Source organism: Puma concolor, chromosome A1 (genome assembly GCF_028749965.1).
Source record: "Puma concolor isolate L17-30 chromosome A1, mPumCon1.1.hap2, whole genome shotgun sequence".
NCBI lineage: Eukaryota > Metazoa > Chordata > Mammalia > Carnivora > Felidae > Puma > Puma concolor.
The window spans coordinates 13,725,533-13,751,003 of NC_141667.1; the positions used below are offsets into that span (position 1 = coordinate 13,725,533).

The window sequence follows — 25,471 nt, forward strand, 5'->3', positions numbered from 1 at the left end:
TATTGAGAGTCTTAACCTTTAAGTGTCTACTCAACTATTTAGAGATAAAATTATATGATGTATGTTTTACAGAACAGTTAGTAAGGGAAGGAGTGCAGGGTGGGGTTATGGGTGAAACACTTCGGCCTTGGGGCGGGGGTGGGTCTCTGCTGAAAGCTGGGGAATGACCACAGGCACTTCGTTATATTCTCCCACTTACTCCTGCATAGGATTGAAATCTTCTTTAATAAAATGAAACATTTTAATTAAGCTCAACAAAAAATCTTAATGTGGCGAAACCCTAAGAATTTAATGTCCTTCCTCTACAGAATAGGACAGAAATGACCTCATGATAGCTAACATCTCCTTAACTCTGGAATTCTCACAAAGCACCTGGAAATGGGGCTTTATCAAGCAGCACAGAGTCAGGTGCATGAGGAATATACATCAATTTCCACCATTGAAATTCTCTCTCTGCCCTCCTCCTCTGAGCTTCCTGGCGTTTGTGGGTGAGCCTTCTGTGGGGTGAATCAGGAGGAAGAACAAATACACAGAGCTGAGAGGCAGAGGCACAGAGCTGTGTCGTGCTATGGAAATTTCTTGTAGGGTTTAGACTCCCGATCCTACACACTCACTCTTGTTCTGGAGCCTGGGCTCCTAACAAACCCCGAGGGGCAGCCTGGAAAGTCTAATACTCTGCTGTCTGCACTTCATTGTTTGCCCTTAAAATTAAATGCACAAAACGCCTTCCCTGTTTAACCTCCCATTTTTCAATAAAAAAAGTTCAAGAGTTGCCAGTGCTGGTTGGAAACAAAATGCTAATTTCAGGTCTCGTGATTTCAGGAGTTAATCTCATCTCTCGAAGCTTGTTTTACTCATTTTCTAAATATGTACCAAGCTACCCAGTTGCCGCTAAGTCCAACTTCCTGAATTTTTAACTAAATAATAGTCCACTAGTCCAGTGATTTGGTTCTATACGGGGGGGGGGGGGGGGGCGAAAAAGTGGGTTTGTTGGATTCAAAGCCTAGCTCTGTTCCTGTCATTGCTGGGAATGAAGATGGCTGGTATATCCCACGTTAGCAAAAGACAAAAAAATTCATTCCAAAAAACACCTCTATGAGTGAAAGGTAATCGAGAGGAGAGGAGAGGAGGAGGAGAGGAAGAGAAGAGGAAGAGGAAGAGGAAGAGGAAGAGGAGAGGAAGGAGGAGAGGAAGAGGAAAGGAAAGAAGAAAGGTAGGTAGTGAAAGGTACAATCTCCCGGGTATAAAATAAGTCCTGGGGATGTCACATACGGCTTGGTGACTAGTTGATAATACTGTGTCGCATATATGAAAGTTGTTGAGTAGATCTTAAAAGTACCCAACAGCAGAAAACAAAATTTATAACTATGGATGGTGACGGTGATGGATGGTTTAGCCTCACCGTGGTAATTGTTTTGCAATAGACACAAACGTGGAGTCGCTATGGTGTTCATCTGAAACTAACATAGGTCAGTGATACCTCTAAAAATTAAGCACAAAACCCAAACACTCCAGATTGGCAGTCTGTCTCCAACTTAGCAATCTGCTTATATAAAAGGACTAGAAGTGGTCTGTGGACCAATAAAAAGATTCTTAACCAGTGGTTCAAGATTCCCAGGCTTCCTGCATACGACCAATCACATTTCCGACAGCCAGTTGCAGGCCCGGCTGGCATCTCATAAACGACAGCCAGATGTCTGAACGTGCCCACAGAAAGCGAACTGTTCACAAAGTCACTTCCCCGGTTTCCTAACAATCCGGTCCACTGAAGTGAATGACTGGGGTGCACTCAACCCCTACTCCAGCCCGCGGACCGGTGGCTTTGGAGGAAGCAACACCCACGGTCCAGCAGCCCCAGAGCGCCACCCACCGGGGCCACCTGCACAGTCCATCGACATACTTTGCCGTGCGGACTTCCAAGGTGCCCTTGAGCTTCTCCTCACTGTCGTTTTCAAAGTACATCAGCTTGGACTGGCGGAGGACAAACCAGCGCTTCTTCCAGTTTCTCCTGGACAGTGTCGAGGAGCCGCCGCCTTTTTTGTGGAGCCAGCCTTGCTTGAGGGCCTCCTGCTTAGAGCGGAACCACAGGAAGGTTTCGTCCTTGAGCACGCACCAGCGACGTTTCCAGGAGTTCATTAAGCCACCTGTGGCCCCCAGATTGGGTGGGGAGGGGTGCAAGAAAAGTCGATCACATTGGATGACAAGTTCAGCAGGTTTCGAGGTTCTGCCTCCCCTTCACCTCACCCAACCGACCCACCCCCGGACGCCCCTCAACGAAGCCTCGGTGCCGCTGGCTTGTGTTCAGGAGGCAGAGGGGGAGATGTTACACTAGCTTGGTTGGACCACACGGGAACGCTGTCCCTTCCTTATGTCCGGAGCACTTCCTACTCAGCTGGGAAATCCTGGTGAGGGGCTATCAGAAACGCAAATGATGAGTTGACACTCTAACCCCCAGCACGAGTCAAGGGCCATGGTGCGAGAACCATTTCTGTATGTATGGATCATGGGGATCTCAAATGCCCCAGAAAGGAGAAATTAATTTAAAATGATGTCGGGGCGCCTGGGTGGCGCAGTCGGTTGGGCGTCCGACTTCGGCCAGGTCACGATCTCGCGGTCCGTGAGTTCGAGCCCCGCGTCGGGCTCTGGGCTGATGGCTCAGAGCCTGGAGCCTGTTTCTGATTCTGTGTCTCCCTCTCTCTCTGCCCCTCCCCCGTTCATGCTCTGTCTCTCTCTGTCCCAAAAATAAATAAACGTTGAAAAAAAAAATAAATTAATTAAAAAAAAAAATAAATAAATAAATAAATAAATAAATAAATAAATAAATAAATAAAATGATGTCAAAGAGGGGCGCCTGGGTGGCTCAGTCGGTTGAGCGTCCCACTTCGGCTCAGGTCATGATCTCGCCGTCAGGAGTTGGGAGCCCCACGTCGGGCTCTGTGCCAACGGCTCAGATTGCTCAAATTCAATTGCCCAGATTGCTCAGCCTGCTTCAAATTCTGTTGCCCTCTCTGCCCTTCCCCCGACTCGTGCTCTCTCTCTCAAAATAAATAAACATTAAAAAAATCTTTAATTTTTAAAATGGTGTCATTTTTTTTTCTTTAAAAAAAATTTTTTTTTTCAACGTTTATTTATTTTTGGGACAGAGAGAGACAGAGCATGAACGGGGGAGGGGCAGAGAGAGAGGGAGACACAGAATCGGAAACAGGCTCCAGGCTCCGAGCCATCAGCCCAGAGCCTGACGCGGGGCTCGAACTCCCGGACCGCGAGATCATGACCTGGCTGAAGTCGGATGCTTAACCGACTGCGCCACCCAGGCGCCCCAATGGTGTCATTTTTAAATGGTGTCAAAAGTTTACACATTCCTTATTTGGTCAATGTGGGGATCAAGACTGAAAACTTACACAGGAAAATAAAATAGGACTTTTTCGGGTAAACATATTCTTTTCAAAGAAAAGCATCATCTGAAAACGGTTTATATGTAAAACGTAGAAGATTTAGAACATGAAACAGTTGTGACTAGGCCTTAAAAATGAGAATTCAGGGGCGCCTGGGTGGCCCAGTCGGTTAAGAGTCAGGCGAAGCTGACTTTGGCTCAGGTCACGATCTCACGGTTCATGAGATCAGCCCTGTGTCAGGCCCTGTACTGACAGCTCGGAGCCTGAAGCCTGCTTTGGATTCTGTGTCTCTGTCTCTCTTTGCCCCTCCCCCACTCACACTCCATCTCTCTCACTTACTGAAAAACAAACCTTAAAAATTTTTTTTAAAAGGAAAAAAGCAAAAACATGAGGACTTTGCTGTAACTTATTTACTAGAAATATTTTTGGTTAAGAGAAGGCAGACAGAATAAATTTATCTTTCACAAGATAAAAAGTATTTCTAAAGGGCGTCTGGGCTGGCTCAGTCGGTGAGGCATGCGACTCCTGATCTGAGTTCGAGCCCCCACACTGGCTGTAGCGATCACTTAAAAGTAAAATCTTAAAAAAAAGTTTGAATCTTTTTTCTAGCAGAATAATTTTATCTTAGTATTCCAGATTTCCTGGGTTGCCTGAGCAGCTCAGTTGGTGGGGCGGCTGACTCTTGGTTTAGGCTCAGGTCACGATCTTCTGGTTTGTGGGTTGGAGTCAGGCTTTGTGTGGAGCCTGCTTGGGATTCCCTCTCTCCGCCCCTCCCTTCTCATGCTATCAAAATAGACCTCAGTATTCTAGATTTCCCAAGGACACTCAAAGATGACATCTTAACCACCATTAATCAAAAATCTCTTAACAAATCCACCAACTAATCTACTTCATTTAATGTATTATAAAGTGACAGGTTTTTTATTTTTATTTTTTTGACCAGCCAGTAATAAAAATAAGGCACCCCTGAACATGGATACTGAAAGAATAAATAAAGAAAATGCTTTCTTTTACAAATCGCATATAACTTGAAAACAGACCTTCTCAGATTAATTTCTTCAACGATTTGCTTCAATGACTACAGACCTAAACCTCACCCTGGAACAAATGAAGCCAGGACGACACTGGTCCGCGTTTGGTGTGCAAAGGGACCTGTTTTTGTCGCACACACCGATGACTTCTTAAACCTAAAGCATTTCGTGCTCACCTAGCTGTGAAGTCTGTGACCACACCCTGCTCCAGAGCGGTTTCCTTCACAAACTACGAACTCGCAAAGGGCTACCGGACTTAGACTTTTGCTTTCTGATTTGTGGCTTTAATCTGGGTTTCTCAAAACAAGCCCGGAGGAAACTGCAGGACAAAGTTCTTCTATTATCTTATTGTCTGTGAGCCATAAAGGCGAATAACACTATATGATGACAGACAGGGCTATGACTTACTGTGATAAGCGTGGAGTAACGTACAGAACTGCTGGTGAATCATTTTGTCGTAGGCCAGAAACCAAGATTACATTGTATGTTAATCACACTAAAGTTAAAAAAATGTTCTTAAATGATAAAGCTGGTTCAGTCATTATTATTTCCTCTGCTGCTCCTATGTTCTGAACGGGCCCCACTCCAACTCTGCTCTCTCCATACTTCATCATGGAGAGAATATGATCAATGCTATTCATCTCCTAACTGCAAACGCCTTTAGCAGACTATCGGGCTGGTGAAAACTCACTGATGCTCATGAAATATAACCTGACGGTCAGATTTTCTTCATAATTGGTTTCTCTGAAACTTTTGGTCGCAAATTTGTAAGCGCCTTATTAAAGATTAAATGATGATGTATCAAAGATTAAAAGGTGATGCATTTAGGGGCGCCTGGGTGGCTCGGTCGGTTGAGCATCCGACTTCAGCTCAGGTCATGGTCTCAGAGTTCTTGAGTTTGAGCCTCGCATTGGGCTCTGTGCTGACAGCTCAGAGCCTGGAGCCTGCTTCAGATTCTGTGTCTCCCTCTCTCTCTGCCCCTCCCTTACTAGTTTTCTGTCTCTCTCTCTCTCTCTCTCTCTCAAAAATAAATAAAAACATTAAAAAAAATTTTTTTAAAGGTGATTCATTTATATAATTTGTTTTAATAAGAGGAGTTTGCCAAAAATTTACTTGCTTACCTTCTTGAGCTTTTAATGCTTTAATCTTTTTTAAAAAATGTTTATTTTCGAGAAATAGAGAGAGAGAGAAAATGAACACAAGTGAAGGGCAGAGAGAGAGAGAGAGACAACAGAATCTGAAGCAAGTCCTAGGCCCTGAGCTGTCAGCACAGAGCCTGATGTGGGGCTCAAACCCATGAACCGTTGAGATCATGACCTGAGCTGAAGTTGGATGCTCAACCGACTGAGCCACCCAGGCACCCCTCACTGTTTAATCTTACAATTTTGATGCTTTGAATATAGCTTTACTTTTCCCTAATCTCATTTGCTTTAATCAGACAATCATGCAATAAGCCAATGTCATATATTCTAAGTAAGAGTGACTTATAGGGAATTTTTAAAGCTCATTTAGGGAACTAGGTTAATTAGGGGCAGGGGAAATATATTAATAATAAAAAGCTTATATTTATTCTGAGAAATGCATGACAAAATCTTTTTTTTTTTCCTTATACGAGAAAATCTCAGAATGCTGATTCGATACTTATTAGATTAGGTTCTGATTTGCGATTAATTTTTTTCTTTCATCGATTATTCCAATGAACACTTGATTGCTTGGTTAGGATTTTTCAATCTTTTTCATTCAGCACAACCATAAAAATTTCCACTAACCAGTGACTCCAGGCAATAGGAAGATGGTCCCTAAACTAAACCTGGTGGGGTTTCCATGAGCGCCTTGGGGATCTGGGGCTGAGCACAGCAGAAATTTGAAAAGCGAATGACTGATGTTAGTAACTAGACTGATGTTGAAGACGGGGATGGAAGTAGCAAAAAAAAAAAAAAAAGAGAGAAATCAAATTAAAAGAAAAACGTAAGTGAAGAAAAGAAAAAATACAGAGGAGGACAAATGATATGAAAAAAGAAATATGTCAGTTGAAGAGGAGAGAAGCAAAGAACAGAAGGAACAGGGAAAGGGAAAACAGAAGAAAAAACTTTTGCATGGAGGAGAAAAGAAGGAAAGGCAAAGCAAATGAAGAAAGACAGCTGCAGAAAGAAAGTGAAGAGTCAGAGAAGACGCACTCGCTGACCACGAAACGGGGAAGGGAAAGAAGAGGCAGGGCGGAGTGAAGGGTGCCATCAGGCAGACAGTGGTTCTTATCCCTCCCTGCCTCCTCCCCAAGATCCAGACCCCTTCCCGCGTCCAGTCGAGGGGCATGTGGGAAACCAGGCAGTCCCTTCCTTCAGTGATCCAAGTGAAACTCCTACCAAAACATGGTGATGACAGTGACTTCTCACACTCCCTGTCACCGATTCAGAAGTCAGAGTTGACAACAGGAATAAGGTAGGACTAGAAGGTTCTAATTAAGTTCTTTTCCAAAAGCAGAATGCTTCCAAGTCCTTAAGTATTTTATTTTTTTAAGTTTCTGTATTAATTTTCAGAGAGAGAGAGAGAGAGAGAGAGAGAGGATTCCACGCAGGCTCTGCTCTGTCAGCACACAGCCTGACGCGGGGCTTGAACTCTAGGACCAAGAGATCGTGACCTGAGCCTAAATCAAGAGTCCCACACTTAACCCACTGCACCACCCAGGCGCCCCCGAAGTCCTTAAGTATGAAGGGTCAGCTCAGTACGTTCAAAATTTAATACTCAACACATACAACCAAAATCCTCATCATGAAGGATGGGGCAGACAGCAGGTGTCATAAGCAGTCAAGGCAAGGTGCACCATTCTCTCAAATCTTTACTGTTCCCCCATGGATATGCAGGAAACCCTTCTGGGTTCTTGGACACTGGTGTGGGAGGGAAAAGTGTAGTGCATCATTACAATGGGCTATACCAACTCCTGCAGAAGCACGTGTGTGTGTGTGTGGACACGCGTGTGTAAGAGAGAAAAATTGGGGGCAGGGGAGGGGAGATGTAGGAAGAAAGGAAAAGGGGACAGAAATGAGATGGGGAGGCAAGAGAGAGGAGCGAGGGATGGAATATGGTGGCAGGGGCTGCACCCTCTGTCCTAACACGGTGCACCAACTGTGGAGCGTCAAAGCAGCTCTCCATGGCATGATCACGTCACCCATGTCATGGCACCAGGGCACGCTTCACTCACCTAAGAGGACCTACCATCAGGTAAGGGGTAGGGGGAACGGGGACTGACGTTCCTGGTGCCCCTCGATCAGCCCAAGCGATAAGGCTCCACCCCCAAACCTGACACCCTGGTGACACAGGTCATACCTTTCATGTACAGAAAGCTGTGGAAGTAAGGCAGGGTGACACAGCTATACACAGAGTCCCGCCGGTAAGAAAGCTCATCGTCTGTATCAAACCGAGAATCAAAGTCCTCTTCGCTATCTTCAAACTGGACAAGGAGAAGAGAGAGAGAGCCAGTGGTGAGCAAAACAGAAAAAGCAACAAAAATGCCCAGCCATCGACTGACATTGAACAAAACAGAAACTGACAAAGAGGCAACACGTGGATTCATACCATTACAACACCGGTGGTCATCAAAAGAATCTCCAAATACTGACTTTTAAGGTCGAATGGCCCACCCAATGGATACATAAAATGCGAGACAGGCTTGAATCCAAAGGCTGTTCTAAAAACACTGCTGTTCAAGGGTATAATTTTAATCAAACCATCCAAGAGTTAATTCCCTTTAAATTACTATGATAAAAATATCTTCAAGTCTTAGAAAATCAAGGGGGTATTTAATGCGCAGTCAATGGGGGAAAATTAGAGTAAACTATAAATAAACCCACAAGTTGGAAAGAGCACATATAAGCACTAAACGGTCCTCCCTTACAACCCGCATAGGGTAGAACATCCCGTGGGGTGGACCGTGAAGCTACCGTAAGGGCCGCTTCTCCAGGATGCCCTTGGCAGTTCTAGCTCTAATTCCGAGCGGGTCGTATTTCCCAACCTGCTGGGAAGCTAGGACAGACCCGGCTCAAGTTTCCACAGACAATGCCAGTTTCCTTAGGCTCGGGGCAAAACGCAAAATTGCAATTCCGGGCCCTGTTCAACCTACAACAGGCACCTCAAAGTTCCATTTGCTGATGCCACTGCTTTCGGCAAGAGAAGGGGGTTTGGGGAGCATCTTCAAGAGCCTGCCTTGGAAATCTTGGCTCGTCCTTCCAGGAGAGGGGGCACCCAGGGTGTGGACTACAGACGCCCCCCCTTCCCCCCCCAACCGTGGTCCGCACTCACCGAGGACTGCGCCCCTTCCGAGCTAAAGCGGTAGGCCCCGGAGCTGTTGTAGGTGCCCACGGAGCACCGGTAGTCCGGGGACCACTGGCTGCCGTAGGAGTTGGAGAAGGTCACGCTGCTGCCCGAGGTGATGGCGCCGTCCTCGTAGTCGTCCTGATCGTAGTCGTAGTCGCCGTCCGGGGAGGGGAGGCCCCCGCCGTTCTGGGGCAAGCAGTAGGTGGGCTCCCCTCCGGACGAGCCGCGCTCCGACGGGGCGAGGAGCACCGTGCTGTCCGCGCTGGGGCTCGTGGGCACCACCGTGTCGTTCATGTAGGGGTCCTCCTCCGAGGACTCGTCGCTGGTGCGGATGCCGCTGGTCCGCTGGTCCGAGTGGCCGCGCTCGCTGGGGTTGGGCGAATCCTTGAAGGCGTCGTCGTCCGCCTCGAAGCCCTCGTCCACCTCCTCCTCCGGGTAGGGCTGGCTGAAGTTGAAGCTGGGCTTCTCTGCGCACGCGCTCTCCGCGGGCGCCGCCGGCTCGCCCGAGAACTCGCTGCCCACCGACAGGGAGCGCTCGATGTTGCGGACGCACTCGTCGATCTCGTCGAAGTTGAGCGACTCCAGGAACTCCTGCGCCGCCCGGCACGCCTCGTCCTCCAGCCTCTTGAGCTCCTGGTCCCGCAGCTGCTGCAGCTTCTGCAGGGAGGCCTCGGTCAAGGACAGCTCCTGCCGCTCCTTCATGCGCTGCAGGTCCTCGATCTCCTTCTCCAGCCGGAGGATCTCCTCCACCTGCTTGTTTTCCTTCTGCTTCTCCAGGTCACGGCGCAGCTCGGCCTCCCTCTGACTCTTCTGCAAGGCTTCCAGTTCTTGCTGCTTCCTCGCGGCTTCCTCCTGGGCCGAAGAAGAGGGAAGAGGTCAGCCAGGGTCACTGCGAGGAGGGCAAGCATCGTTCCTCCTTTGCAGTCAAGAAGCGTGAGGAGAGGTGGGTGTTAGGGGAAGACTGTGTGTGTGCCCTCCCCTCCAAGCTGAAGCCCTGAAACCTCATCTTCAGTACCTCAGAATGTGTATTTGGAGACAGGGCTTTTATTTCTAAAGTTTATTTTGAGAGAGAGACAGAGAGCGAGAGAGCGCGCGAGGGCACGCACAGGGGAGGGACAAAGAGAGAGGGAGAGGGAATCCCAGGCAGGCTCCGTGCTCTTGGCCCGGAGCCCCACGCAGGACTCGATCTCACCAACAGCAAGATCATGACCTGAGCAGAAATCAAGAGTCTGTCGCTTAACTCACTGAGGCCCCCGGCCGCCCCCCGAGAAAGGGCTTTTAGAGAAGTGACGGAGTTAGAACAAGGCCATGAGGTGGTGACTGTCACCCAACGACTGGTGTCCTTATAGGAAGAGGAGACTGGGACACACCGAGACACCAGGGATGCGCGCACACGAACGTTTAAGACCTCAGGAGGACACAGGGAGAAGGTGGCCGTGTGCAAGCCAAGGAGAGAGGCCTCAGAAGAAACCCAATCTGCTGATAACTTCCTCTTGGGTGTCTAGCCTTCACGATCGTGAGATAACCATTTCTGTTGTCGAATCCACGTAGGCTGTGGTATTTTGTTATGGCAGGACTAGCAAACTAATACGGTCTTTGTACTCGGTTGTAATGGGTTGCATCATAAAGATCTCCTTTAAAATTCTTCTTGTAGCTTTATACTTTATTTTAGCTTCAAACCCTTGATTCAGCGTGTTTGACGCGGGAAGGAAACGGGTAGATGAGAGGCCGCGTGGTCGTGGCACTCTTTACCTGTTGGGCGCGGAGCTCAGCTTCTCTTCGAGCCCTCTCTCTTTCTCTAAAAACAGTAAAAAAAAAAAAAAAGTGAAAATAAACCAAAGCAGAGAAAACATCCTAGAAGCACTTTTCAGAGAGAGCCAACTTTTAAAAAAAAAATGCTTTGCTCAAGACAACTTAAAAAGAATGAAGGATGGGACCCTTATCCTTTGGTAAATTAATCACTCTGTGCATGAGTAAGAATGCACAGAAGTCAGCTGTCAATGCTACCAAGGAATTTTATCCCCAAGCTGCCAAGAGTTAATGTTTCAAATAGATGGTTCTGCAGCATCCATTGGGAATTCTTGCTGCAAGAATAGATATTGACTTTAAAACTCAAAAGGCGCTCTCCTCATCCGAGCAAGAAAGCCACCATACCTCTCCTCTTCCTCCCGTTTCCTCTGTTCCTCTTCCTCCCGTTTCCTCTTTTCTTCCTCCTCCCGTTTTTCCGCCAGCAGCTGTCTGTAAACTCTCCGAGCGATCTGACCTCGGAGTTGCTTCTGCAAAACTATGGCTGCTTTTTTCAGGTGCAAAAACCTCTTCCTCAGAAGGAACGCTCTGTAATTCTTCTGTATGGTCACCACGCAATAAAGGACCTTTCTGTATTGCTTCCTGAAAATGAACACAGAGCAGCACAACAGAATTGTTGAGGTAACGAGGCTCCGAGCTCTCCAGAGGAGTTTACGTTAATGCTACAAGACAAAAGAACAGGGCCTATTTGGAAAGTCTCATTATAGAGACGGGAGTGAACAGGAGGCCCCTTTGGACAAAACAGAAGAAAAACAAAAGAATAATAACAAACAAAGCTAAAGTAAGAACCCTATCATTGTCTTGGCTAAATAAACCCATAACCCCTAATGCTGACTCTGAATGGTCTTGGCAGAAGTTGGGTTGTAAACAGGACCAAAAGAGATTTGATATGGTCTCCTGTTCCCATGATGGGGGCTGGGGGAGTGGGTGGTGACATGCCACAGCAGGATGGTTTTGTCCTTCAGAAAATGTCACGGCACGGGGTTTCATGTGGCGCTCAGGTCCGCAGAGATGGACAGAACCCAAGTGCACCAGACCAGAAGCTGCCTCACTGGGCAAACACTGGAGAGCGGGCCTCTGTGGACGTGATGAGATAATAGCAAAGTCCAAACAACCAGGCTGCCCGCAGCTTCCATACACGATACGGAGGAACTGGGTAAACGATTTAAATATCTCAGCTCTGTCCTCTCCTGCCGTGGCTCTAATGGAGATACCAGAAGGCCCCTTTCCTACTTTCTGTCCAGGTCAAGCCAACTGGGCATCTGGCATCACTAGTTACGAGCACTGACCCGAGACTCTCCATAGCCTGCTCCTAACCTCCATCCAGGTCTACTGTAAATGAAAGCAAATGACAGGGGCTGCCCCGTCCAGGGACACACAGTATGGAAGCCCTCCTCTTGGCGCTTGATGGCCTCTCCCCTCCCCTTACCGTGCTAAGTAGCCCAAGATGTGGGCCCGGATCACCATGGCTGCCCTCGTAACTTCCTCCTCCCGCCGCTTCTCCAGTTTCTGCTCCAGGGATTCTCGGAGGAAGACCTGCCCGAGGGAAAGTGACACATTAGAAGCAAAGAACATGGCTGGTAAAAGGAGATTCTTTCTGGGTCAGAGATCTCTAGGGGAGGTAAGGCTTTCTTCTCTCTCCATAAGTTTGCTCCAAACACACAGCCGTGCATTCTAGAACTCAAACTCCAGTGCTTCTCAAACTCCCCTTAGGGAAGGGCTGCTTTGTTTTGTCAACTTTCCCTCTGTCATGTACTAAGACATTTGTAAAATATAGTAAAAATATGTTATTAGAAAGAAAAAGCAAAAATATGGAAAAGTCCCATTTTGGGGGGTTATTATTAGATTCAATAGTCATAACGGACTATGAAGTTGCCATTAAAGTTTATAATCACTTATCTCACCATGGGACAAATAGTTCATGAACCAGCACCAGTCCTACACGAAGTGTAAGTCACAAGAAATCTAGAGAGACACCCTGTGTTAAAAAAAAGGAAAGAGGGGCGCCTGGGTGGTTCAGTTGGCTAAGCATCCAACTTTGGCTCAGGTCCTGATCTCATGGTTCGTGGACTCGAGCCCTGCATTGGGCTCTATGCTGGCAGCACGGAGCCTGCTTGGGATTCTCTCTCCCCATCTCTCTGCCCCCCCCTCTGCTCACACTAGCTGTCTCAAAAGAAAGAAACTTAACAAATAAATAAAGAGCTTTATTTAAAAAAATTGAAGACTGAGTTTGAAATTAGAATGGCACCATTTCCACCCCGTCTCAGTTTGGCCATCACAAGAATACCAGAATTGAGACTACAAAGATCGTAGCTATTGGCTGGCCTGTATCTGGGAACAGACACCTGAATCCCACACTCATGACATAAGGGAAGTGTATCTAATTACTGGCATTGTATCAGAATTCCCACGATTTGAAAAGATGTGAAAATATTAAGACCCTCCCTCAATCAAGGTAGCTTTTAATTGTGTAATTTCAGAATTACTGCATGCATAAGAAATTCTGAATCATTCCCTAGAAAAACTAGGTGCCACGTTTTTATGCTCCTCTATTAACAGCGTGGAAACATTTTGGTGGCAGTGGGCAGGGGGCTAAATGACACTCTCTCTCATGATGTTTTGATTTATGCTCCGGTGAGTCATTCTAGCCTATGATGATGCATTATGTTTTCTTAATAGCACATTTCCCCAGACTCTCTGTTCTGTCTCTTCTGACATGTGGGCAAAAAAGCAAATAAAGATTCCTACCACCACGTGACTCACAGAAGCTTTATTTACTCCCACTCTGGATTCCCGAGCACTTGGCAAAACCCTACCACAAACAATTCTCCTAGAAAAGTGTTTCACGGAACCCTTTTCCTATAATTGCAATGATACGCTCGGTTGATGCATGAAGAGACTACATCTTTGGCAAAAGAAAAAAAAAAGACAGAAGCTACAAGTATAAGGCTTATTTATTTTTAACATTTTTATTTTTGAGAAACAGAGCATGAGTTGGGAGGGGCAGAGAGAGAGAGAGAGAGAGAGAGAGAGAATCTGAAGCAGGCTTCAGGCTCTGAGCTGTCAGCACCAAGCCCAACTCAGGGCTCGAACTCATGAACTGTGAGATCATGATCTGTGCCGAAGGCAGACACTTAACTAACTGAGCCACCCAGGCACCCCAGCTTATTTTAATAAGAAAAAGTTTTCAGAAATAGGAATCTGTTTATCAACACCATGGATTAGAAGTAGTTTTCATCAAGACTGGACTTTAAGTATTTTAACTTCTTTGAGACTATTTTTTCAATATGAAAGATCTTCCTCTAATGCTGTTGCTTTGATGAGCATTTAAAAGTAAGAAAGTTGGGGCGCCTGGCTCGTTCAGTCGGTTGAGCGTCCGGCTTCGGCTCAGGTCATGATCTCACGGTCTGTGAGTTTGAGCCCCGTGTCGGGCTGTGCTGACAGCTCAGGGCCTGGAGCCTGTTTCGGATTCTGTGTCTCCTCTCTCTGACCCTCCCCTGCTGGTGCTCTGTCTCTCTCTCTCTCTCAAAAATAACTAAACATTAAAAAAAATTTTTATTTTATTTTATTTATTTTTTTTTTTTTTAATTTTTTTTTTTTCAACGTTTATTTATTTTTGGGACAGAGAGAGACAGAGCATGAACGGGGGAGGAGCAGAGAGAGAGGGAGACACAGAATCGGAAACAGGCTCCAGGCTCTGAGCCATCAGCCCAGAGCCTGATGCGGGGCTCGAACTCACGGACCGCGAGATCGTGACCTGGCTGAAGCCGGACGCTTAACCGACTGCGCCACCCAGGCGCCCCAAAATTTTTTTTTTTAAAGTAAGAAAGTCAAATCTTGGGGAAGCATGGTAGTGGGGAAGCTATGATGAAACAAGTGTCAGTTCTAATGAGCAATATGTTTGTTCCATGAACAAATAGAAAGTTTTATGAAGGAAAGAGTGTGCCACACCTTATCGGAAATCTACGGATTGCCTCGGCTTGAATTACAACCAGAGAAATACCTGCTTTTGTGTTAAGTTTCGCGCCCATCACAAAGAGCTCTCTGCTCTGCCTACTAAATTTACTTCCACATCTTTTTCTAAACTTTCTTTCACTAACCTCAAGGACAAACAAATAGAGCAAATTTCTTCTAGAGACGCAACTTAGCTTCATTAAGAACGTCCACCCCCGGGCGCCTGGGTGGCTCAATTGGTTAAGCGTCCTACTCAGGTCGCGATCTCACAGTTCGTGGGGTCAAGCCCTACGTCCGGCTCTGGGCCGACAGTGTAGCGCCTGCTTGAGATTCTCTCTCTGCCGCTCTCCCTCTCATGCTCACTTTCTCTCTCTCAAAATACATAAAGAAAAAAAAAATTAAAAAGAACACCCAGTCTGAATTTCTGCAACGACACACAGAAAGTCACATCACTTTTCCCGGCGCAGTGGTGACCTGCTGTCACGTCCCCGCCTTCCTGGGATGCGGCCGAGATGGAGTCGGCACGACCCGGCTGCTGTGAACAGACGTGCTGTCCTCACCAGGCCCTGTCAAGCGGCTTAGGAAAGGGCAGTGCCCACTCCAGGGACTGCTCAGCTGAACTCGACTCATACACGAACAAGCTCCTGTGGCTTTTTTTTTTCATCCTTATCCTCATAGCTCGAGAGCCTAAGGATGATTCTAGTAAGATGTCTATAAAAATAACCTCTTGTGGGCTCTATTACCAAAGAATAAAGGGGAAAAGGTCTGGCAATGTAGTCCAAGTGGTCAGAGAACTGAAACGTGTCAGAATCACAAGGCAGCAAAATCCAAACCAGGTCACCCTCCCCTCAGCCTCTCGGTGGGGACACACCTGGGAATCCCCCGCACGGGCTGTTCACCGGGGGGTTCAGGCGGGACTCTCACCTTTAGTACGAACACTTCCCCAGCCGATATGAATCCTTGCCTTCCAAGAACTAAATGTGTTTTATGTAAGCCAACTAATTCAGACCTGGTGCCACATTTACTTTGCTGACTACAATACTGTCCCCCCCTTTCCCTCTGTCACGTACGATGGAAATTTCTTTACCAGAAGACCCAGATGGTCATTAGTTTCAAGGCTTTCAATACAAAGACCTGGCAGCAACAACAACCAAAACACATACTGGTGTATAATTAAGTCAAGCACTGGTCGAGGTCAAAGCTATTTAGTGGACACAATCGCCAACGCTCTAATGTTTACATTTACTTCCCAGTGTTTCTGTGAACGGTCACGCTTCCGTCCTACTTCTACTTCCAATGTGTCGCCAATTAAAATGTAACTTCCCTTTAAAGATCTCCTCCTCTGCAATGCTTCCCTGAGCACTTCAGTCCACGGGGAGCCCTCTCCTGAAGAAGCTGTGTCTTTATTCCTAGAGGCGATGATACCATATGGCTTATCGTTTGGACATGCATGTCTTCTCTCCCAGCAACGCAGTAACCTGGAGGGCAATGCCCCTGTCATTGTGTCTGTGCGTCCCCTGGGCTATGCCTGGCCCCAAGCCTTGCTTGGGCCTGATTTTCATAATGTAATTGTAGGTGAAGCTGGACTGGTCCTTGAGAGCTCCAAGAGGTATTATGTGAGACATCACGACCTCTGCTGTTACTCCACTGTATAAGGCAGCAGCACAGGAGGAATACATCTGTTGATCGAGAATGCAGGATGTTTGTGATTGAAAAATGTCAGAGCAGATTCATATTGTGTTGCCAAGAACTCCACTTGAACCGTCTTATCTAGAAAGTTTCCCCCCGGGGGGCTAAATGGGGAATTTCCTCGTTCCATCCCTCACAGATTTTTAGCACTTGACAGATCACTGACTGACTGAGCTCCTAGTAAGGGCACTGGGAAGAAAAACACACAATTAAGTCTACATTCTCTACTGGGGACTGTAGAGAAGGCAACAGGCGATGCCAAGATGGCACGAGAGCACGTCAAGGGTCACGGTGGGACTGAGGTAGAGAGGAGGGAGCTTGACTTGGTCTGGGGGGGGGGTGTTTTTCATGCGGGGTTCAATGGAGAACGACGAAGTCCATATCTAAGCTGAGACTGGAAGCATGGGTTAGCTAAATGGGTGGGATGGAGCGGGGAAGGCGAATTCCAGGTAGAGAGACCTAGAAACCTGTGAGGACACATCCTAAGGTGACCCCCAGTGAGTTATAGCCGTTTAATCCTGCAAATGTGGGTGGCACCTCCTGAGACTTCCTTCTAGCAAACAGAATACGGAAAAGGTGATGGGATGTCACTTCTGTGAATGTGTTAACTATGTAAGACTCCCTCGGACGAGACTACAGCGAGATTCCCCTGCTGGCCTTGAAGAAGTCAGCTGCCATGTTGCCAGAGGGCGCTGGAGGGATCACATGGTAACTGTTGGGGGCTTCTAGGAGGCGAGAGCAGCCCTAGGGGGCAGCCAGCAAGAACAGGGACCTTATTCCTACAACCGCAAGTAACTAGACTGTGGCCCCACGTGAGCTGGGAAGAGGACCCGAGCTCCAGAAGGGAATGCAGCCCGGGAGACCCCGACCGGGGACCTAGCTGAGCCACACCTGGGCGTGGGACCCATGACACTGTGAGATAATAGACGTGTGTGGTTCCAGTGACGGGGTTAGTGGTAGTTTGTTACACGGCAACAGATAATTAGCAGAATACCTCTGCCTACCATCTCTGACCAGTTAGGTGTTTGGATTTTAAATCCCTGGCAAGGATGATGTTCCTCGAGAGTAGAAGAGTTAGGTCCATCCTACACTTTCCCTTGCTGAGGGTCCCCAGATGAAGCCTCCGTATTTGTCGTTGAGGTTATGGACTGAATGTCTGTGCCCTCTCCATCCCCCAACATGATGGGATTTGGAGGGAGGACGTCCAGGAAGTAAGTAGGTTTGGATGAGGTCAGGAGGGTGGGGCCCCATGATGGGATTGGTGCCCCAGTAAGAAGAGGGTGAGAAGCCAGAGCTCTCTCCATGTGAGGACACAGGAAGAGGGCCCTCACCAGAACCTGAATTCACTGGCACCCTGCTGTCAGACGTCCAGCCTCCAAAGTTGTGGTAAATAAATGTCTGTTCTTTAAGTCAGTGGTATTTTGTTACAACAGCCCGAATGGACCAGGACAATCAATCATTCTCCTTCCCCCACTCCCACCCTTTTTTTTTTTTTTTAATGTTTATTTATTTTTGAGAGAGAGACAGCGCAAGTGGGGGAGGGGCAGAGAGAGAGAAGGGAACAGAGACTCTGAAACGGGCTCTGTGCTGAGAGCAGAGAGCCCAACGCGGGGCTCAAACTCACAAACTGTGAGATCACGACTGGAGCCCAAGCTGGAAGTTTAATCACCTGAGCCACCCAGGTGCCCTCCCTTTTCTTAAATAAAGATTTTTTTGGCTAAAAAGAATGTCACAGGGGGCACCTGGGTGGCTCAGTCAGTTTGGTGTCTGACTCTTGATTTTGGCTTGGTTAATGATCTTGTGGCTTGAGCCCTGCACAGGGCTCTGCGCTGTCCCACAGGGAGCCTGACTGAGATTCTCACCCTCCCTCTCTCTGCCCCTCCCTCGCTTGCGATCTCAGAAATAAACGAACATTAAGAGGCGCCTGGGTGGCTCAGGGGGTTAAGCGTCCGACTCCAGTTCAGGTCAGGATCTCGCCGTTTGTGGGTTCGAGCCCTGCATCAGGCTCTGTGCTGACAGCTGGAGCCTGGAGCCTGCTTTGGGTTCTGCGTCTCCCTGTCTCTGTGCCCCACCCCTGCTCATGCTCTGTCTCTCCCTCTCCCAAAAATAAACATTAAAAAAAAATTAATGAACATTAAAAAAAAAAAACCCAAAACAAACAACGTATAGGAGTAGAAACTTTAACATAGTTTCCTGGTGCTACACAGCCTCTCGGGTCAGGTCGATCAGACAGGAGGACCACATCTTACCTTTGACGACATGCATATAGTCAAAGGTCGAACCCCCCCAGCAGCCTGCCTTTCTGCGCCCCAAGTCACATCTCTGCCTTCCCCGTGTGATGGGGCCCACGAGCAGAGTGAGGAAACAGGAGCAGAAAGGCAAATGAGGTTTCTGGCAGTTCCTGGATACAGGGAGAACAGGTGACACCGCTGATTTTGCGGCTAATTTTTGCCATCGGGGCCGAACTGCCTGCCGTTCAGCCCGTCTGGAATAAGGGGTCAAGGCCCCACGTCAGCCACACCAGCATGTTCAGAAAATGGACTTCTCTTGGTTTTCTGGACCGGATTCGTGTCAGCCCGATGGGATTTCAGACTGCCGGCTGGTCTCCCGCATGACGGCTCCTGGGGTGTCAGGACAGCATTGAGCAGCGGAATTATCAACAGTTACCAGGGCCTGGGGTCTCCGTTCCTGGAAGTCAGAGCCCAGCATCTCATGGCACTGAACCGCTCATCGGCCAAAACTGGCCGACTGACTGCCCGAATGAAAACACACGCCTACGCACTCAGAAGCCAATGTTCCAGAAAACGGAGTTCCTAGAAAGCCAAGGACTTCAGATAAAAGATTAACCATCCGGGGGACAAGAGGATGGAAGTATGGCAGCGTATCTCCCCCGAGTCAAAACGTACTTGGTTAGCAGGGGCACAGAACAGGTGCTCAGGAGTTTGGGGGCATGATCGTGCTTTTCTCTGCGACCTCACCTTGGTCTTCCCCAGCTGCCACTCGCTGTTGGACGAATCGTAGAGCTGCAGCAGGGCCGTGCACTTCCCCCGGATGTCCTCGGGCACGGCCACGTTCCTCATCAGCACTTTATACCTGCAATAGAAACACACCCGGCGTCACCTTCCTATGACGGCTCTCTTCCCGGCCCCTCGGAAAAGAAAGAGCATCTATTCGGCCCTGCCTTGCCTTTTGTAAAAATCCTGGAAGGGCCTTCGGACCGCATACCCAGCTTTCCGGATCCTCACCGTCTCCAGCATCCCCGAGTATCGCAGCTGGTTTAGCACAACCGCCTGGTCAAACTGGTCTGGCATCTGAAACATGCGAGACGGGGACGCGTTAACGAGGCCACCCCGTCACCGTTTTGCACACGCAGATCCAGACACACACACACACAGAAACCTGCACAAAAATACAGACTAGAAAGTGAACCCCACCCCCAGGTACCCATCACCTGGCTTCAAGGGCCACCACCTTGTCAATCCTGCCCGCTCCCTCCACGAGCCCTTACTCCCCACCCTTGAATTCTCTGAAGTCCTAGACTTCACATCCTGTCATCGATAAATACAGTCAATACCATTTCTTAATATAACCACGACACCATTGTATCTTAACAGAGACCGGTAACTTCCTGGTATTAATATCCACGTGCAAATCTCCGTCTTAACTATCATAAAACATACAACCATGTTTCATACTGCTTTTCAAAGAACCTAAAGTGTCACCCAGATGTGACTTTATTTACATTTTGAACTTCATTTTCAAGGCACTGAAAGGGATTTTTTTCTCCAGAGAATATAGTGACCCAGTGAGGGGCTGAGGGAGGGGTGGGCAAGGTTGGGGGTGGGGAGTGGGGAGAAAGAGAGTGCACCAGTGGACCAAAGAGACAAAAATGAAAAAGAATTGTAATTTTCTTGGTACCTAGTCAAATACTCCATTTATTCAGGGTTCTACACGATGCTCACTCGGTAAATTAATCCCAGAAAATGCAAACCAAACACAAAAATCAGACCAAGACTTAATGTTCTGAAATGTATTCTCCTATCCACTCAAGTTACCAAACAAACTGGCAGTGAAGACAGGACAATAGTCTTTCAGAGTAAAGCCCGAAAGTAGGCCATTTCCCACTTACGGCCTTTTGGGCAGTGATTTGTTTTTCAATCAAAACAGCCGTCCCCTTTAATTAATTTGTATTTTGTTATCCTACACAACTGTGAACAAAGTGACTGAAAACCAGGGCCAGAGAATGTAAGTATATTGTTACAAAGTGCAGAAAGAAGAAAAAAAAAGAGAAAGGAAAGTGACTTAAGTTTGCGATCCCCATAAAGGCAGTCATTAACACAAATTTAGGCTTAAAGCCATGTTATCCTGTACACTTCCCAAACTAGCTAAGAATAAATGTGAAGAATGTTCTGCAAATCTCCCCTACAGCTTTTGATGGAACAGCCTGCCATCATCTCCAGCAGGCTGACTTCTCTTATATTTAATTTAGTTTCTTCTACAAACAATGTGGTCAACTTGTCTTTACTCAGCAGTATTCTGGCCGAGTACAGCCAATAAGTTAGGGCAAACATCCAAAAAATTGTGGCTCACTAGTTTTTCGTCTTCGTTATTTAAACATTCTTAGAAAAGAAAAACATAAAAATACAAAAACAAAATTAAATTACCCTTGGTTACTCTTACACCTATCGTTATGTTAAAAAAAAAAAAAAACAAGAATGGAGAGAGGCAACAGTTCTGGAAGTATTTGGTTAAAATGCTTCTGTTATATATATTTGGGAATATAATCTGAACAGTTGCAATGCACGAAGATTGGCATAGAGCTAAAATTAAAAAGCACGGAATAATGCATCAGACTTAGTCAACTTTGTTAAATTCGTAGTCAAGGACACCTACTAATTTAATATTTAATCACGCGACGCTCAAAGACTTTTCTCGATCCCTCTCTCAAGCTCTCCCCACTCCTGACCCATACTGTTTCTCCTCGCCTCTTGTCTTCCCATCCCCATTTAACAAAGTCCACACGATTCCTTAGCTCGGCACCAGTTCTAGAACGTCCTAAAAAAATATCACAAAAGTGACGCCCCATCCAGAAAGTTCGGCCACACTCACCATCTTCAGCCTCTCCGAGGAACATTCCACCTTCAGTTTGGCTCTCGGGCCAAAATTCATATGGAAACCGACTGCCACACTGACCTTTCCGCCACAGCTAAAGACACTGAACAATAATGAACACCATTCCTGTGCTTTAAAAAGTGCTCGGTCGCCATGACAACCCCTTCCATTCTGGGGCTAATTAGTGTGGTGTGGTTGTAGGATTTCATACAGCCCAGGGAGGGCGGGAGCCACCAGGAGCGGCCACTCTTTCCAGGCTCCCAGCGCGATTGTGTTTCTGCCCCTTTCCTCGTAATTTAACCAGGGAAGGGGGGACCCACAGGCAGATTGTCGCCACGGGCAACCCACACAGCAATCGCGAAGAGGGGGTAAGCCTGCATTTCCACTGGTTCTCTTTTTAGTTTCAGCGTCCTTCCCCGGGGAATTTAATGCTCAAAGATGACACTGCTGGGGGCTGGACAAATCACAACTTAAAGGCATGTTCCTTTCAAAACTTCACCAGTGCACATTGGTCTTTGCTGGTAACTAATTTCCCAGAACCAGAGTCCTTGCTCACAGAGACTGCCTGCAAAGTACGAAACGGGGAAGTTTGGATGGCAACCCATAACATGGGCTTTGGAAGGAACAGCTATAAAGCAGGAAACCAGCTGGTCTTTAAACACCTGTTATGTGCATGGTTCCATGAATCACGCTCGAGGAAGATTAAAAAAAAAAAAAAAAAAAGTGGGGCTAGATGATTTATTTTTCCCTTTAATCAACATCCCCCACCACAGTGGTGCATTTGTTACGGCTGATGAATCCGCACTGACACCTCATCACCAGCTAGGGTCCCCAGTTTACATCACAGGGCTTAGTCTTGTGCATTCAAAGGGTTTTGATGTGTAAGGACATACACCCGCCATTAGAGGATGACGCAGAATAGTTTCTCTGCCCTGTAAGTCCTCTGTGCTTCACCTACTCATCTCTACCCCTCCCAAACCCCGGGCATACACTAATCTTCTCACTGTCTCCGTAACTGTTGTTAAACATTTAATTTTATTATTTTTTTCTTATTGTTTTTTAAATATAACTTACGTCAAGTCGGCTAACATACAACGTATACAGTGTGCGCTTGGTTTCGGGGGTAGATTCCCATGATTCATCGCTTACATACAACACCCAGTGCTCATCCCAACAAATGCCCTCCACGATGCCCATCCCCCCTTCTCCTCTCTCTCCCGCATCCCCCCCATCGACCGTCAGTTTGTTCTCTGTAGTTAAGAGTCTCTTATGGTTGCCCCCCCTCTCTGTTCGAAAACTATCATTTGATTTTTTAAAAAAGCAGTTCTAGGGGGTGCCTGGCTTGCTCCGTTGGTTGAGTGTCTGAGTTTGGCTCAGGTCATGATCTCACAGTTCGTGAGTTCAAGCCCCACACGGGGCTCACTGCGGTCAGCAGAGCCTGCTTCAGATTCTCTGTCCCCCTCTCTCTCTGCCCCTCACCAACGCTCTCTCTCTTTCAAAAATAAATGAATATTAAAAAAAAAAAAAAGTAGTAGTTTTAGGTTCATAGCAATTGAGAGGAAGTTACAGAGACTTCCCTTAGGCCCCTGTCCACATACACATAGCCTCACAGGGCCTGGATTCTGCTTCCCAGGACCCTTAAACTTGGAAGGGTGCTATGTATGCCAATCCTCAACTCCTCATAAAATAGAAAGCTTAATATGAAACCATTATCAAAAATTGAAATTAAGTTCCTTGGGAACACAGAAGAAAGAAAAGCATGAGGGGCTACAGGTGGCACATAATTGGAACCCAGGTCTGACCCGGAGTTTGGGCTCAAACAGCTTCTATTCACCGCTGCAGGGGAAGGGGCGGTCCTCACGCGAGGCAGAACCAGAGCTAAGAGGCAGAAAGAGAAGCCGGCATGGCCAGTAGGCAGGCTGGGACAGAGGGGGGCGAAGTGGAGCCGGGCTGCGGTGCTTCCTGTGTCCAACGTCGATGGCAATGGTTTTTAAGATAAGGGGCCAGTGGAGGCTTAGAGCACGGGATGAATGCGGTCAGACCCAGGTGTAGAAGGATCCCTTCGCGGGCAGCGGCAAAACCGGAAACAAGACCAGACGGATCGCCAAGTATGTTTCGTGCACATCACGAAATATCATGCAGCCATTAGATACAAGACCCAATGACAGATGTACCAGTGGACTCTCTGTCCTTTTTGCAAGGTTGAGAAGCGATGCAGAGAAGTATGTATACGATGACCTCACCACCACAACAAAAAACAACCCAAAACCAAAAAAACCAAAACCCCTATTTATTAGGTGCCCACGATTACGCAGGCACACCTCACTTTATCCTGCTTCACAGGTACTGTGTTGTGTGTGTGTGTTTTTTTAAACAAATTGAAGGCTTGTGGCAAAGCTGTATCAAATCTGTCGGCACCCTTTTTCCAATAGTATTTGCTCACTTTGGCTCTGTGGCCCGTTTTGGGAATTCTTGCGATATTTCAAACTTTTTCGTTGCGATGATTATGACTTGCTCCGAGCTCAGATGATGCTTTGCATTTTTTTCTTTTTTAGCAATAAGGCATTTTTAAATTAAGATAAATACACTCCCCCCCACCATTTGTCTATTTTCCTTTTCTTTATTGCACACTCAATAGATTACAGTATAGTATAAACCTAACTTTTCTATGCACTGGGACACCAAAAAATCCATTTGGTTCGGTTTTTGTGACGTTCACTTGACTGCGGTGGTCTGCAACCAAAACTGCAGTATCTCTGAGGTATTCCTGCCTAAGTCTAGATACCACACGTGCAGAAGAGCCCAGGAAGACACATGCTAGCTCGTTACCTAGTAGGGGGCTTATGGGTGCCGGGGAGAAAGACTGCTAAGAAAAGAGAGAATGAAAAAGTTGGGCTGCGCTGAAAGAAGGAAATAGCCACATATATGCAATATGACTATTTTTCTACGTGGCTATAGGTTTTTGAAGATATTTAATGAATAGTATATATATTTTTTTACAAGGTAAAAACCCAGATATCGAGTAGAATCTAGAAGTCCTGCATGGAATAGAGCAAAGAAGGAAAAGAGAAATGGAGAGCCAAGTGCGAAGCTACTGGAAGGATACTTTAAAGTAGAAGCAACCTAAATGTCCATCAACAAATGAATGGATAAGGGTGCTTGGCTGGCTCAGTTGGTATAGCATGCGACTCTTGATCTTGGGGTTGTGAATTTGAGCCCCACGTAGGGTGTAGCTTACTTTAAAAAATATTAAAACAAACCCCAAGTGAATGGATAAACACAATATAGTACATCTATTCACACAATGGCATATTATTTGGCCATAAAAAGGAATGAAGCCCCAATACGGGCTATATGAACTGTTATAACTTTCTACTAAGTGGAAGAAGCCAGTCACAAGAGACCATGTGCACATTATTGGATTCCATTCATGTGACATGTCCAGAAAGGTAACTCTGCAGAGACAGAATAGAGGGTGTTTAGGGCTGGTGGAAACGGTGGGGGCGGGGGGGGACAGGGGGAGCAGGGGGGGCGAGGGAGGGGACAGCCAATGGTAGGAGGTTTCCTTGTGAGGTGATGGAAAAGTTCTAACACGGCGGTGATGGTTGCACTTATCCATGAATATACAAAAAAACCCGAGACAGGATCGAATGTATTTAGTTTCAGGTGGTTCAATTCTTAAAAACAAAAAAAAATCAGAAAAAATTTTGGCCCCTACAATCTTAAAAAATAAGATTTCAGAATTCATAGACAAAACAAATGACTGACAGCAGAGCATGCTAAGTAAGACATCCCCTAAATCCCATTACAAGTAAGCCTGACCTTCTGCAGCTTCAGATCGAAATAAAGGGCAAGCGAGGTGCTGATAAACAGGGACCCAGGGCAGGGGAGACGCTTCACAACTGGAGCCAGAAATAAATGCATTTGTAAGTTAATGCATCTGATTACCCTGAACATTACCTCGCCCTTCATAATTCTGTAAATATTGCATAAAGATCCTAAGAAGTATGAAAGCAGACTTGGAAATAGCTGCCTGTCTGTAGTTCAAGGACACTCAGTCTGTGCTTACTGCAGAAAATACAGTGAGTTCATGATCGGTGCATCCTCAAAGGCCTGGTGTTTCTCTGCATTTGAGAGATCTCTCAGAAACCAGCAGAGGAGCCCTGAGAAGTC

General features: G+C 47.0%; 1 protein-coding gene across 4 annotated transcripts in view; it reads right to left on the reverse strand.

Moving 5' to 3' along the window:
• The window catches only part of MYO10 (myosin X), a 229,685-nt gene that overhangs the window by 22,728 nt on the left and 181,486 nt on the right, over positions 1 to 25,471 (reverse strand). For all 4 annotated transcript variants that reach the window (XM_086676347.1, XM_086676349.1, XM_086676345.1 and 1 more), the window contains 8 exons: positions 19,373 to 19,497; positions 19,165 to 19,279; positions 11,973 to 12,079; positions 10,892 to 11,125; positions 10,490 to 10,535; positions 8,723 to 9,589; positions 7,751 to 7,874; positions 1,901 to 2,144 (listed from right to left, as the gene is read on the reverse strand). In XM_086676347.1, coding sequence (XP_086532473.1) covers positions 1,901 to 2,144; positions 7,751 to 7,874; positions 8,723 to 9,589; positions 10,490 to 10,535; positions 10,892 to 11,125; positions 11,973 to 12,079; positions 19,165 to 19,279; positions 19,373 to 19,497 — 1,862 coding nt within the window. The remainder of the gene's footprint in view (positions 1 to 1,900; positions 2,145 to 7,750; positions 7,875 to 8,722; positions 9,590 to 10,489; positions 10,536 to 10,891; positions 11,126 to 11,972; positions 12,080 to 19,164; positions 19,280 to 19,372; positions 19,498 to 25,471) is intronic.